This window comes from Diadema antillarum, unplaced genomic scaffold, assembly GCF_040938485.1.
Source record: "Diadema antillarum isolate AM-2024a unplaced genomic scaffold, OU_Dant_1.0 seq00001041_RagTag, whole genome shotgun sequence".
In the NCBI taxonomy this organism is placed as follows: Eukaryota; Metazoa; Echinodermata; class Echinoidea; order Diadematoida; family Diadematidae; genus Diadema; species Diadema antillarum.
In genome coordinates, this window is record NW_027271872.1 from 519,755 (window position 1) to 534,599 (window position 14,845).

The 14,845-nt window shown below is 38.7% G+C and overlaps 1 protein-coding gene across 2 annotated transcripts; it reads left to right on the plus strand.

Annotated features, from left to right (window-relative positions):
* The first annotated feature begins 274 nt into the window (after window positions 1-274).
* Window positions 275-8,871, plus strand: LOC139742997 (protein CREG1-like). 2 transcript variants are annotated; one of them, XM_071653504.1, is made up of 5 exons: window positions 275-416; window positions 2,747-2,927; window positions 3,876-3,944; window positions 4,544-4,820; window positions 7,868-8,871. In XM_071653504.1, exons 2-5 carry the CDS (start codon window positions 2,817-2,819, stop codon window positions 8,068-8,070), a joined length of 660 nt encoding a protein of 219 aa, XP_071509605.1. In that variant the 5' UTR covers window positions 275-416; window positions 2,747-2,816; the 3' UTR covers window positions 8,071-8,871. The 2 variants fall into 2 exon arrangements, with proteins under 2 accessions (XP_071509605.1, XP_071509606.1); XM_071653505.1 differs by lacking the exon at window positions 275-416 and adding an exon at window positions 696-774.
* The last annotated feature ends 5,974 nt before the right edge of the window (window positions 8,872-14,845 follow it).

Here is a 14,845-nt window from a genome sequence, read left to right on the forward strand (position 1 = left end):
ACTTTCCAAAATTTGATTTCTTCCAAGGTTAGCTGACGTTCATTTTCCGTCCCATTTGCCTCCATTTTCGATAAATAGTTAAATATTCATTTCTGAATTCTAATCGTCACTGTACACACGTACGATTCAAGTGCAGACTACGATTATTATAAGTTTGTTTATCTCCAATGACCTTTGACATAAACCCACAATGCAATGCGCGCCGAGATTGCGAATCGGCTTATATGCAGTGAGTGTGACAAAAAACAAAACCATGCGTATGCTGCCGCGACGACACTAGCACTGTATGTCGTCTCTCGTGAATTGACCGTAAGCACTCGTCGATCGCAGTCGGAACTTGGCTAGATATCTACGAGCTTCTTGTCATTGTCCATCAAGTGGAGGTTCAGAAAACGTCCTTTTCTGTCTTTTGATCGGTAAGCTAATATTGGATTTGAGCGCGGGCATTAATGAGGTACACATATGGCTTGTTACATTGTCATCATTCATGGCCATTGACAAAAGGGTGTGACAGTTTAGCATGAACCTCGTGTTTTCCTCGAGTCAAGTCGCGCTAGCCTCCATCGCTCGACAGCGATTGCTAGGTGAACGCCCACCCCGTGCGTTTAGGCGTGGGGGCCGCTAACCCTCTGGACATGTTCTTAGTAGAAGTCTACGGGCGACCGACTGTCCTCATTACGCAATAGTCCGAGAAGGCTTTGTGTGCATATTTATGTGTGTGTCTTCGTTCGGGGAGAGATCTACCTGGAAATCAAGTCTTTTTCTTGTCGTGACGTCAGTATTTGTGTTGCATTGGTCTAGATTCTACATAGCGTGAAAAATCTATTCTGTTGCCTAATTAATGTTAGTTTACTAACTCATACAGTTGCTGAACAGAACAGGCTTTGTTGATGTCTAAATGATGAGAAGCACCGTAGACTAGGTCTAGAAGTAGAACTAAATCAGTAAATGTTAGATAGAAGTAACGTTAGAAGTTAGGGTTCTGGACCAATGACAATGTGGATCTAATCTCATGGCCTCATGCCCTGCCAGGAGGTTTGTGGTTATGTATAGCCATAGGTCTAGACTCTATTGAATAGTCTGTTACCATTGATGGACCTTGGTCCATGCTCTAACTTACGTTATAACTGTTACCTGTTTATTGTTATCAATGGGTCTAACTAGAATTCTAGTCAGTCTGTTGCAGTCAGATTTTCTTTTTAATAGTTTCAAGATGGTCACAACATGTGGTTGAAATATGTCGGGGGGAGTTGATTTGTGCATAACGTGTGGTGTGGGTAATGTAGAATATGCAGAGTGCAAAATCCTTATAAACTTGGGACCAAGGTCTGGCTTTGCTCTTAGAATCTACTGCCCCCCCCCCCCCCCACAAACAAACAAACAAAAAATAATAACTAGAAAAGCACTCTGAAAACGCAGACCTCTGCCAAGCAGCTAATTCCCACCCATCATACACATGTGCTGAAAAATCGTCCAATTTCCCATGATAGTTCAATCCTTTGTTTCCATCATCATTTACAACTTGCAGCTGCGCGGCACTTCCCACGAGAAGAGCACGCGTAGAGGGCATATGCAAACCTCAAATACGCGCAGCTTGACCTCTTAAGTCCATTGACCCTATCTGCTAAAAGATGAAAAAATCCTTTAAAAATCCATAAAAATTTCTTGATGGCTACCAAACTTTAATGATCTGTCATCGACTTTTCCTGCAAGTTTCATTCAAATGTATTCCCAACTTTTTGAGTTATTTTACAAACAGATAAACCCATGCTGATGGTTAAGCACTTAACCTCCTCCTTCTTTAGCGGAGGTAATAATAAACAAATAAAAAGAAAAAACAGCTCTAGGGTTCTAGAAGATCTCTGTTGTTATCCTAGTCTTATTTTGGAACATTTACAATTGTAACTTCAGTGTTAGTGAATGAGCTGTAATCCAAAGGTGAAATCTTTATTTAAAACATGCACCAGATTTCCAAGTTGTTTTAATATGACACATTTCACTCATTATTAAGTTTCTTCTGTTCAGCATGTCATTTCGATTTTGGCATGGCACTTAGACTGTCATGCATATTTTGCTGCAAAATGTTAAAACTCCCTCTTGGACCATCCTAAGTTAGTTTTCTGTATTATTAAAACAACAAGAGCTCAATCTTCCTGCACAGGAGAATGTAGCTGCAGAATTTCAGCAAAAGAAATTTATGACTTTATGTAGCTGATTTACATTGTATATTGATATTGCCTGTGCCTGAATTACAGACATTAAACACTCTACTCTGATCCCTAAGTGTCCTTGATGTTGCGTACTGTAAAGGTGGAAATTTTCGTGGAGTTGAAATTTTTGTGCAGTTTGTGCATCCACAAGCTAGCGCAAGAATAAAAAGCATGGGGATATTTTTGCATACCATATGTTCCAGTAATTGATGTCTTTGTTCCATGGAATTAAAAACATGCGAAACTCTTCTTACCCGGCCAAGCACGAAAAATTAGTCGCGTGAAAATATCCACTTTTACAGTACTTATCCTTGAACGGCATACGCAGTGTGCATGGAATCTTCTTCAATCGTACCCATGACAGCGTACTGATGAAACTATGTTATATGTAGGGCTTATCAAAATGCTTGGATTACTCCTTAAAATGAATTGGTGAACTCGGTTTCGGTATCTAAGTATGGGTGGAATTGAAAACAGGTGGGGATGAAACATAAATGCTTGGTGTAACCATGAATGCGTATCCTTCTCTTCTGCAGGTGAATTGAGCATCTCTAGATCTGATTGTTTTGAAGCCAGGCATACATTGCAAGAACAAACGTCACAGCCATGGACGCTCACTGGGTTCTCACTGTCATTGTGCTTTGGAGTTGTTCATTGTCCATTGCTTCCGGGATGGAAACGCAAAGGGATAATGCAATTGAGCTTGTCGACCTTGAGGTGAGTGACGGCCTGTTGTTGCTGAGTTGTATAGATTATGAATAAAGTGTCTCATGAAAGAAAAGGTAACTGTGGAGAAAAAGGGGAGGAAGCCTTGATCGGTTTTGTGGAACATATACATTGTGTGTGGTGTGTAAATGTGTGGATAATAAACTAGACTTACAGAGCCCCTATAAAGTTTGAGAAAGGAGAAGAAAATAAAATAGTTATTTACACCTCTTATATTCAAATGATGCAGTAGTTAAAAGGATAAAACACTGGTCACTTCACATTTGATACGTGCAGAATTATTAAAGTGCTTTGTAAAAATCAGTGGTTTTCGTTGTCTCAATACTTAGTTCATGATAAGAAGAGTAACAGTGACCAAAAATTTGGCTGTACTTCAATCAGTTGATATGTAACATAAATTCAACAGTCTTTGAAGGCAAAATGACATCTGAATTCAAAGACAGGTGCATACACACACAATGCTATTCTCAACAAATGATTGTCTGTGATAATAATTTCAAATGTTTGGTGAATTTATTTGATACTGCAGCTTGGGCGCTGAGGTGGCGCAGTCGGTAGGGCATCTGCCTTGCAGTCAAGGGGCCAGGGTGCCAGTTGCATGAGTCTAGTCAAGCAATGTTGTATTTAACCACAGTAGGAGTCAAGATGCTGTCCCTCGTATAGGACATTAAATGCAGGTCCCATGTGGGAATAATTGATAACTCATGCACATAAAAAATGGCACTTTACTCCATACAAAGAGCAGGTCGCAAACTCGTTGAAATGGTCAACCTGACACAGGCACAATGGAAAAAAAGCGGATGAACGATGCCCACTGTTGTGGTTCACCTCAAGTGACTTGAAGTCAGCAAACTTATCAGTTTGGCATATTGTGCCATGGGAAAGTGAAGAGAAAGAAGATTTGCTACAGCTTGAATTTCTCTCCCAATTTTACTATAGCCTTCTGTAGAGTCAACGCGTCCTCCGTACTATGACAAGGCCAAGAGGGCAAGATACATGGTTCACAAGGTACGTATTATGCTGAATGGAGAAGGAAACCCAAATGTATGTGTGAATCGAGTGAATGTAGCAATATTAGTAGAACACATCAGGGAGCTTTGAGGAAGATCAAAGAATCTGTTCAGAAGTTAAAGATTTTCAAAGTTTTGGTGCAGCCATCACTAGATGAGAGCACTACAATACTTTGTGTTGTCTCTTTATGGAAAATGATGTGAAGAATTTATAAAGGAATTTCAACATACATTGTATTTTCACTTTTCTAGCACAATTAAAGTGCACTTGACTAACCTCTTTCAGGAAGCAGGGGGAATAATACTGCCCTTAAGATATGTCAGTAGCAAGTAGATAGAATGTGTACTTCTCATAAAAATGAAATTTTAGGGAATTCTCATTTTATATTCCTGTTAAATCAGTCACTTATGATAAGTTCAAAAGGAAATGATTAAAAATGTAATTGGCTGACATATTTTGCTTGTGTAGGTGCAGATCTAAAATCTGAAGAGGTGTTTATAATTCGCTTGATACCTTTGGAAGCGAATTGATTTCCTCCATTTTAGTATAATTTGAAGTAATCGGAAATGGCGCTTTCCTCTGTTGCCAATTTGCAGGCCAACTGGGGGGTCATTGCTACAGTGTCCACCAAGCCGGAGATGCTGGGCAGGCCATTTCCCGCCCCAAATTCGCTCGCCGACGGCCCCGTGGGCAATGGGTCAGGCACGCCCTACTTCTACCTGGCCATGATTGACAGCACCATGCACGACGTCGCGAAGAATCCCAATGTCTCCGTCACCCTCAGCGAGGCAGAGTTCAGCAACATAGCGGACTGCGCGGTCACGTCAAAATCTGATCCGGAGAACCCCCTCTGTGCACGTCTGGTTCTGCTAGGTTAGTGCCATGACCTACTCATCTTCTGTATTCATAGATCTGTTGCTTTCATTGTTGTACTGTCCAACCTCTCCTATCCGGACATGTCGGGACCGGCGCTCATCCGCATAAGGGATTTGGCCAGATATGGGAGACTCAATGTTTAATACATGCAGCTGCCTACCCAATGGTAGCTACACATGTACACTGTACATTTACATGTAACCTACTCAAGGTATAGCGTACACTGAAATTCTTTCTTTGTTATCAGCACTAAATTATAGCCGTTTTTTTTTTATTACCAAAATGAAATCAGTCTGTTAGAAACAATATGTAATTCACGTGAGTTTGTGTAGGAAATTTATTTGAATTGGAAATCCCCCTTTTCCCAGTAATTGTCCCCGCCGAACGAGTTCGAGCAGGGGACTATGAAACGGGCTCCGTACGTGTGTGTGTCCGTGTGTCCGTCCGTCTGTCCGTCCGTCCGTCCGTGTGTCCGTGTGTCCGTGTGTCCGTGTGTGCGTCCGTGTGTGATCAAAATCTTCAATTTGCTACTTCTCTGTCATTTATTAGCCAATTTTGATTCTGTTTGCTTTATATGATAGCACTACATGGGAGCTTTGAAACTTCTACACAGAATTTCAGTCGTGACCTTTGACCTTGACCTTTGACCTATATTGTACATTTTGCTACAAAATGCTACTCCTTCGCCATTTCTAACCCGATTTCGATTCCGTTTGCTTTATGTGATGGCACTAGGTGAGGGCTTCAAAACTTCTACACAGAATTTTGACCTTTGACTTCTTTGACCTTTGACCTTGATTTTTGACCTGTATTGTACATTTTGCTACAAAATGCTACTCCTTCGCCATTTCTAACCCGATTTCGATTCCGTTTGCTTTATGTGATGGCACTAGGTGAGGGCTTCAAAACTTCTACACAGAATTTTGACCTTTGACTTCTTTGACCTTTGACCTTGATTTTTTGACCTATATTGTACATTTTGCTACAAAATGCTACTCCTTCGCCATTTCTAACCCGATTTCGATTCCGTTTGCTTTATGTGATGGCACTAGGTGAGGGCTTCAAAACTTCTACACAGAATTTTGACCTTTGACTTCTTTGACCTTTGACCTTGATTTTTGACCTATATTGTACATTTTGCTACGAAATGCTACTCCTTCGCCATTTTTAACCCGATTTCGATTCCGTTTGCTTTATATGATGGCACTAGTTGAGGGCTTCAAAACTTCTACACAGAATTTTGACCTTTGACTTCTTTGACCTTTGACCTTGATTTTTGACCTTTATTGTGCATTTTGCTACAGAATGCTACTCCTTTGCCATTTCTAACCCGATTTCGATTCCGTTTGCTTTATGTGATAGCACTAGGTGAGGGCTTCAAAACTTGTACACAGAATTTTGACCTTTGTCTTCTTTGACCTTTGACCTTGATTTTTGACCTATATTGTACATTGGCTACAAAATGCTACTCCTTCGCCATTTCTAACCCAATTTCGATTCCATTTGCTTTATGTGATGGCACTAGGTGAGGGCTTCAAAACTTCTACACAGAATTTTGACCTTTGACTTCTTTGACCTTTGACCTTGATTTTTTACCTATATTGCACATTTTGTTACAAAATGCTACTTCCGGCGGGGACATATGTTACGCACCGCGTAATTTCTACTTTTCCTTGTTATTTGATTAAAAAGAAAAAAAAATAAAGCCAAGATCGCATCCGCATGATAGGGAGATCTGGATAAAGGGAGGCCAGATAGGAAAGGTTGGACTGTACTTTCTTTACTGATCATCCCACAACGGAGATGTCGTAAAAACTGACTGTTTGCTTCCCTTAGAGGATGTGGCAGCAGAAATTATCGCCTTTCCATCACGAAATTGGCAACTCTGACTTTCACAACACACCTCATATTTGAGAACGGTTTGATTGAACTTGTTTCACTTGTGACATCTCCACAAGATCAGAAAGAAATTTACAAAAATTTGCTTGTCTGACAAAGAAACAGGAACCTAAATCATCTCATTTGTGTTGCCAATTTAAGTGATTGCAAAAGACTAAGCAAAAAAAAAAAAAAAGCTTTGTAAAATACTGCAACCAAAACAACTAATGTATGAACAACAAATTGCCCCAATCATTTAATTTTCCTTATCATTCCTCATGAGAGACTAACAGTGAATGGTTAAAGAAAAAAAAAAAAGCTACCAAGCCTCAGAAAAGTGATTTCTTGGAATCCAGTGGGTTGATTAAAGAGCAATTACACACCATGCCACACTATGACCATGGCAGTTTTCAGGGAAATGAGCATTATCTATGAGATAACGTAACAAGTCGTGGCATCGTGCGAGGCTGCATGAATGTGTCAGACTGTATAAGTCATTATGTATCTGTGTTTCTCTATGTTTTCCACCCAAATCATTTCAGTTTCCCTTTCGAAGCAATTTTGATGTGAAAGTTGATAAGTGATGAGATTAGTTAGATTGTGCTGTGTTGGGGATCCAACACTCACTGTTGTACTTTCTCTTGCTGATCAGCACATTCTAAATATGCTCTGAAGCCAACTGTTATTTGTTGAGGTGGAACTCCACATTGTTTTCGAGTTGGCTTTCCGTTGCTGTCAGTATATCCAGGGCTTGACATTAGCAGTCACCCATGGCCAGTAAAAATAGGTGTCGGGCAGCCAAATTTATCTTTTGGTGGCCCAATTGGGCATCTAAGATTCAAAATGGATTGTTACTTTTGCTTTTATGTCAGGCCATTACATATCTTTTTTAGGCCACTGAAATTTCAGATTTAAAGATTTAGTGGCTTGAACAAGCCACCAGACAAAAGAAAAGTTAGTGTTGAGCTGTGGGCCCCGTTTTATGAAGAGTTATAATTGATTACATGGTTGATTCTATCACAAGGCTATGGCAGCCTGTGTGGTAAGGAAATTTAAAATAGATTATATCTTTTGATAAAACGGGGCTCTGGTATATCAGACAACTTTGATTTGTATCAACATTTTGATGCACTTTTGGCTTTTCTGTTTGTTACATGACACTCCAGGCAAATTCGTCGAAGTCACAGACTCCGCCGAAATGGCGTTCGCCAAAAATGCGCTGTTCTCTCGCCACCCCCTCATGCCGTCGTGGCCGAGCAGCCACGACTTCCGCATCATCAAGCTGGACATCGACGTCCTCTGGATCATCGACTTCTACGGCGGGGGGACGTTCATATCGGTCCAGGACTACTACAATGCCAATCCCTAGGCATGATGACTTGAGAAGAGATTTTTTTTTTTTTGTGCCATTCTTTGCATTCCAGATGGCAGACCTCTTGGATGCAGTCAGAGGGGAAGTTAAAAAAAAATTTACCCTGCATGGCAGTGCTTTTGCTTGCATTTTTGATATCTTAAATTATTAAGTGCTTAAAAGTATAACATGAATGCCCGTATCTTGTTCAGCCAAATCATTGCAAACGTTGCAGAAATTTGATGGAAATTCCCCGTAGAAAGTCTTATCATGGAGCCGATGACAAAAATTGCAATATGTGGGTCACCGGTTACTCGGGATGATTGAAAATTACTCAGAATGTACTTTCCCAGCGCTTTTATTATGAGGGCTGGTGTAATAGTTTTTCAAATCACAGGATTATCACGTCAATATGATAATGTTTCAGCGTATTCACATATGGCTTAAATGTAATTATGCAGAAGTAAGTACAATCAACCTTGAGACAAATAGTTGTAACAGTCTGAATTCACACAAATTTTCAGGTTGATCTCAACTGCACAATTATTCAGTTGATTACTGCTGTGGAAGCATGATTTCATGGTTTGGCGATCAAGTGGATTTACGCAATTTTCAATACAGTACATGTACCTATTCCATTTCATTTCATGCATTTTTTTTCCACTAATTCTTGCCGTTATTATTCTTTTTTTTTTTTCATCTGTAAAAAGGGGGTTTGTATCCATAGCTAGATCATCTTACACAGTTAAATCAAGAAAAAAAAGGCTATGTATGTTGTAGTAGTTATATAATCTCTTAGATTCTTTACCCAGAGTTCGATTGAGGGGGGAAAAAAAAGGTTCTGAGGGTGTTTCATAAAGCTGTTCATAAAGTTACGAATGACTTACGAGCGACTGGTGATCAGGTCTTGTGCTGAATTACGGAAATTCTTATAAGTATACCACATCAGAACTGATCACCAGTCGCTCCTAAGTTGTTCATAACTTTACGAACAGCTTTATGAAACAGGGCCAAGGTATGTAGCTAGATAATCTCATAGACACAGAGATAGATCAAGAAAAAAAAAGGCTAGGTATATAGCTAGATAATTTCATTTACACAGAAGAGATTTTTAAAAGGGCTAGATAGATAGATAGACCATTTCAAAGACATGGAGTGTCAGAAGGAGAGTGAACTTGTAAGAATGTGTGATGTGTGAGTATGTGTGTGTGTGATTTTTAAAGGGAAAGGTCTTTCTTGTGCTATTTCCTACATTTTCAATGATCAATGCAAAAGAAAAAAATAGTGAATGCAACCATTGATATTATTGATAGTAATTTATTGTGCTGTTACAATGGATGTGCTTTTGTTCTGTGGTGTTTTCTTTTTCTTTTTATTGTTGCTATGAGTGCCTTGACAAACTTTTTACTCTGGCATGGCCAATTGTAGCTTTGCTCACTCTCACAGAGACTTTAGCAATTGTAATTATGCTGTAAATAGCACTTGTTGCAATAATGCATTACTCACAACTTTTTCCTTTCTTTTTCAACCCTACCTAGGAGTTGTAATATGCTCAATGTGGAGCATCATATGTACAAATTCACTACACTCAAGTCGCATCTGTAGCAATTGATCGGCAGGTATACAGTATGTATTATTAGTACCCATCCTGGCTCTGTGCCCATCAACTGATAATTTCTAATGCAAGGCTGTGCCATGCCATCACAACTAAACTTCTCTGTGCAGCAAATCAAACAGCGCGGAATAAAATGGTTTAAGCCGTGTAATGTGGCATGCTCGTGAAAACAAGAAAGACGAATTGACCTTTTATCAGTCTCTCCACAAGCGAGGACAGATGAAATTCTGTACTGACAGGACTGAACAGTAGATCTCTTATCTCTCGTGACTAGATATCAAAGATCAAGTACATCTTTCCTGTTTGTTGACCGTCCCTAACCAACTGACAAGGTCATCAAGATTGTTTTCAGGTGAAAGAGGGTTTTTGTTTATGTGATTTTGTTCTCTTCCAAAGAATTGTGTGCTCATAGTGCTTTTAAAGTTTGACCTGTGGTCATTATGAAATAAGTGTAGGCCTACATTTTTGTTTGTTTGTTTGTTTGTTTGTTTGTTTTTTGAAAGGAGAGGACATGAAATAGGGGTTCATCATCAGAAGTATATCCTCATCTTTTGTTGTTTAGTTGTTTTACTTTATTTCAAGATAATGAATCATTGTTGTCTCAGAAAAGATCTTCAATGATATTCACATGTTTATTCAAGTAGTTGCACTTTACCCAGCAATTATTTCTCCAGATATCAGTGAAAACAGAGATTTCTTCGTCAATTTTACTTTAAATTGCTCACTTGATTTTAAAAAAAAATGGTTAGGAAAAAGGGGAGTTAAAGGCAGCCGATCGCCATCCCTAATGGTACGTAAACTCCGAACGACCGAAGTTTGTGCATGCAATTGCGCAATGCTACCACTGAGACAAGTGTGTGTGTGTGTGTGCGTGTGTGTGTAAGCATCATACACAAACATTGTCACCGCGAGCTACGGTGATTGGAGGAGAGAGGCCAGAAGACGCTGCGGCGTGTGTGTGTGTGTGTGTGTGTGTGTGTGTGTGTGCGTGTACGCATCATACACAAATATTGTCACCGCGAGCTGCGGTGATTGGAGGAGAGAGGCCAGAAGACGCGTGGCTCTTTCGGCCTCTCTTCATGTGCATGCGCACTGAGAGTGTGCGTCCATTCGGAAGCTCTCGTGGCTCGCTTTGACCGCCATTTTGGGTTAGGAGATAAGCACAGGGAGCCCTCTTGTAGCCTACCGTACTTTCGCTGACCCATTGAGCCATCGCTATTCTCATTCGGGGGTCACTACATTTGATACAGAATGGGGGAGGCAGCGTGTTGCATTCGTCTCCGTGCCGCACAAACCACTCGCCACGACTGAGTGTCTTTAAAGTGTTAATTATTTTTAGATGCTCTTTGATTTATTCTTTTTTTCTTTTTTGGTGCTGTTATTTTACTGTCTTCCATGGTGAAAAGTAGTCAGTCTCATTTTCTTAGGTTTTGTAAGATTTAATGTGGTTTTCTTTTTTCCATGACATTACCTGCAAGGCAGAGAATTGATTGGCGTTTGTACTGTAGACAAGTTTTTAGCAATCGCCTGCTGGGTAATTTTCTGAAGCGGACAAGAATTGTGTGTTATTGTCCTGTTGGCTATCATACGCTTTGATCTGGAGAAATGAACATGAGAAGTGAGCAAAAGTATTGAGTCAAAAAGTCATTTTTGGTGCCATCCCTTCAGCTAAGATTGGTCACCAGTACAGTGCAATGTAGTAGGAAGGATAAGAATGAAGATGTGATTATTTGCGTGAAATGATAGCAGTGAAGCTAAAGGTCAGGGTCGGAGGTTACGGTATATTGATTCAGCGTCAGCTGAGTTAGGACAATGTGTATACTTGGGAAATGATACTCATTATTTGACCTTTGCAAATTGAGTCTTATTGCTGTTGATGAAATAGTCATGTACATCAGTGCATTCTTGGCTGTGTTTTTATATGAGCTAAGCTATAATGAAATCTTACATTGTATACTTGATTAATTATGTGATGTGAGATGGACTCAGAATATTTGCTTACTCTTCATCTCAGCAACTAGGTGTATTTAATTTTAATTATCTGTTGATATGTATGCAAAGGATTGTAGAGTAGTCATTGTCATGCTGTCTGTTGTTAATATTGTCTGTTGTCATTGTAATTCATTTTTTATTTTGTGTATACAATGAAGAAACATTTCTGATTCTGAAATTTGTCGCAAAGTGTGATATGGTACTATACACCATCAGTCTGACATAAAGTAAAAACTTGAATAAAAAATTATTGCTCTGTGGAAAAGTAGACTGTGCTCTGTACAGGTGGTCACTTTGAATGAAGTTAAAGGTGTGAACGTATGAATGTGGCTTGATAGTGGTACAAAGCTCTCTCTTTGTTTCTTGTTTGTTTGGTGTATACATGTACTTCATGTATAAGTGTGTTTGATATACACTGTATCATTACATTTGCCCCAAAGTAGTGCAAATTGTTCTCATTAGTGCATCATTGATAGACAATTCATTGTACAATATTGACATCATTTCCTGGTTTACATATTGTTTGTTTTGTCATTTTTTTTTCTTTTGTGTTGTGATTTAATGTTTTGAAGATACATATAAATCAGAGACATAATACATTTTTCTGATCAGATAGAATGACAGTCACTTTATGCTGATTGACTTTTCTCCAGATTATCGCAAAATTCAGTTATCTTTAACTTCTTATTCCCTTCGACTTACAAAATGAGACATAAATGTGAAAATGGACAATGTTTTCGATACAAATATTATTATTTGTCAAGTGGTCATGAGATCACAAAAAGAAAGAATATTACAAATTCATGCAGGCAGAGATTGAAATCGTATACTGTAGTAGAAGCATCAATAAATAGCGACTAAAACCCGTTGATATAAATTCTCTCACAAGAGAAAGTGAAATAATAGTCACAATTTTTAGAATGTTTTATTTCTCTGGTTTTGATATGAAGAATGAAACATTACATCCAGTAGAAAAGCAGTGGGGAATTTCACTGTGTGTGCTTGCAGCACATGCAAGGATATGGGAGTGGAGTAATAGCATACTTTCGTTTGTTTTTCCCTGGTTTGTCACGGAGATCCTGCTGGCTCAAAGCCAAATCCTTATACGCAGAATTTAAGAAAAAAGTACACCAAGAGTTCAGTCTACATCTTACGACAGAATTCCCTTCGTAAGATGTTGCCTGTGTGTGTGTGTGTGTGTGTGTGTGTGTGTGTGTGTGTGTGTGTGTGTGTGTGTGTGTGTGTGTGTGTGTGTGTGTGTGTGTGTGTGTGTGTGTGTGTGTGTGTGTTTGGCGGAAGTTTTCTAGCCAAGGGATTTCTTTTTATTTTTATTTCATTTCATTTTATTTACTACATAAACACATAACTATAGAAGTGAGAATATGGTCATCATCAAGTAATAAACTATTTTATTAAAGACATCGATGGTCATGGCCTTTAGAAAAAACAGAGAAAAAGCAAAATACACACACACACACACACACAAAACAAAACAAAAAACTAATATGTAATCATAAAGTAGTAAGTAGGCCTTTTCTTCACTTCCACACTAGCTTTGCAATATATTGTGTTTCTATTGGGCCTATGTGTTTTGTCGTGTCATGTTGTGAATCTACGTGTGTATACACTTTATTGTAATGTAATCAGGGTTTGAGTGATAGAAGATAACATTCATTATACATGTATTGACAAAACAGGCTAAATCTATACATGAAGAGCTTGTTCGCAGAAACTGATATGTCCATTTTTGAAGATTTTGAAGTACGGTCACTGTCATATACCAAATAATACCTTTTAAATGATATATTGGTTACTACATATAAAGGTACATTTTTGAAGTTATGGTCAAAAGAAGCAAAAATGTTCTTATTATTCTCCTTATTTTTCTTGACCTTTAATCGCAAATATCTCCATTTGGCAAATATGGACGTATCGATTTTTGCGAACAAACTCTTCACATGTACCTTATATCTATTCATGTCTATTGCATTCAAATTGTAATTCTATTGTGGCATACTGCAACAAGAATAATGCGGTGCCCTGCACATTATATAAACACATCGTTAATTTGTTTATATTGATTTTAATGAATATACATTCAGCATGATCAGGAGTCTTCTAATCATTCCTTGCATACTTTATGTAGGTGTCATAAAACTGGCATATGCATGTATTTGCATGAACAAGTCATCTTCTAATGGAGTTGTCATTTACAGCGTCAATCCACATCACTTGATGTTGAAGAGTTTTATCAATTAAATCGGTCATGAAATAAAAGAAAGTTATTGAATTTGAAAATGTCGAATTCACTGAGTTACCACGAGGAAGCGATTAAATGAACGCCACGCAAGAGATTCATGATCATGTAGAAAAATTATGATTGGACATGAGGAAAAAAAAAAACAGAACTCGAAAATAATTCCGTGTGGAAAAAAAAAATCATCTTTCAGATTGTGTTGCTACAAAGCAAGAGAGGGCGCGATTCGAGAATTGGCAGCGTTCACTTTATCTTACGCGATGTCTACGTTTACGGCTGATCATAAAATGTTCGTTATTCCGAAGGTTCGTTAATCCGAAAGTGAAGTGAGATTCGTTTTTCCGAAACACACAAACTCCGAATACATTGTACCTATACTGTATAAGCATAGAGATTTGTTAATCCGAAACTGAGATGGCCATTGGGGTTCGTTAATCCCAACATTTTGTGGCGTTATTCCGAAGGTTCGTGAATTCGAAGTAAGGTTCGTTAATCCAAAAATGAAAAAAAAAAAGTGCGCACCAACGAATCTCATTTCGTTTTCGGATTAACGAACCTCGGAACTGCGAGCCTTCGGAATAACAAAACTTCGGTATATACTGAACCTTCGGAAAGAACTGCAACTGGGGGCCGAATGTAATCCTAAACCAAGATCTATGAAGACAAAGGACCAAGGTGGGGGTCTAACGCAAATGGAAAGTGAGTTAAAGAAGTTAGTAATCAACCCATTTTAGGACAGGTTACTGTTAGAGAAGGCCGGTAGCGAGATACTAATAAAATGCTTATGAAATATGTGAAAGAATATGCCCATAGCATTTGTATACTAGAGTAAAGTGTAGTCTCGAATAGAATTGTGATGAATATAACACTGTAACACAACATCTTAAAGGTCAAACGACAGATGTCAAAATTAGATAAAGTAGATATAC

Bases quoted from the DNA above. Each gene is read 5' to 3' on its own strand.
- LOC139742997 (XM_071653504.1), top strand. From the start codon at position 2,817: ATGGACGCTCACTGGGTTCTCACTGTCATTGTGCTTTGGAGTTGTTCA. The intron at 2,928-3,875 runs GTGAGTGACGGC...ATTTTACTATAG, and splicing joins TTGAGCTTGTCGACCTTGAG to CCTTCTGTAGAGTCAACGCG. The intron at 3,945-4,543 runs GTACGTATTATG...GCCAATTTGCAG, and splicing joins CAAGATACATGGTTCACAAG to GCCAACTGGGGGGTCATTGC.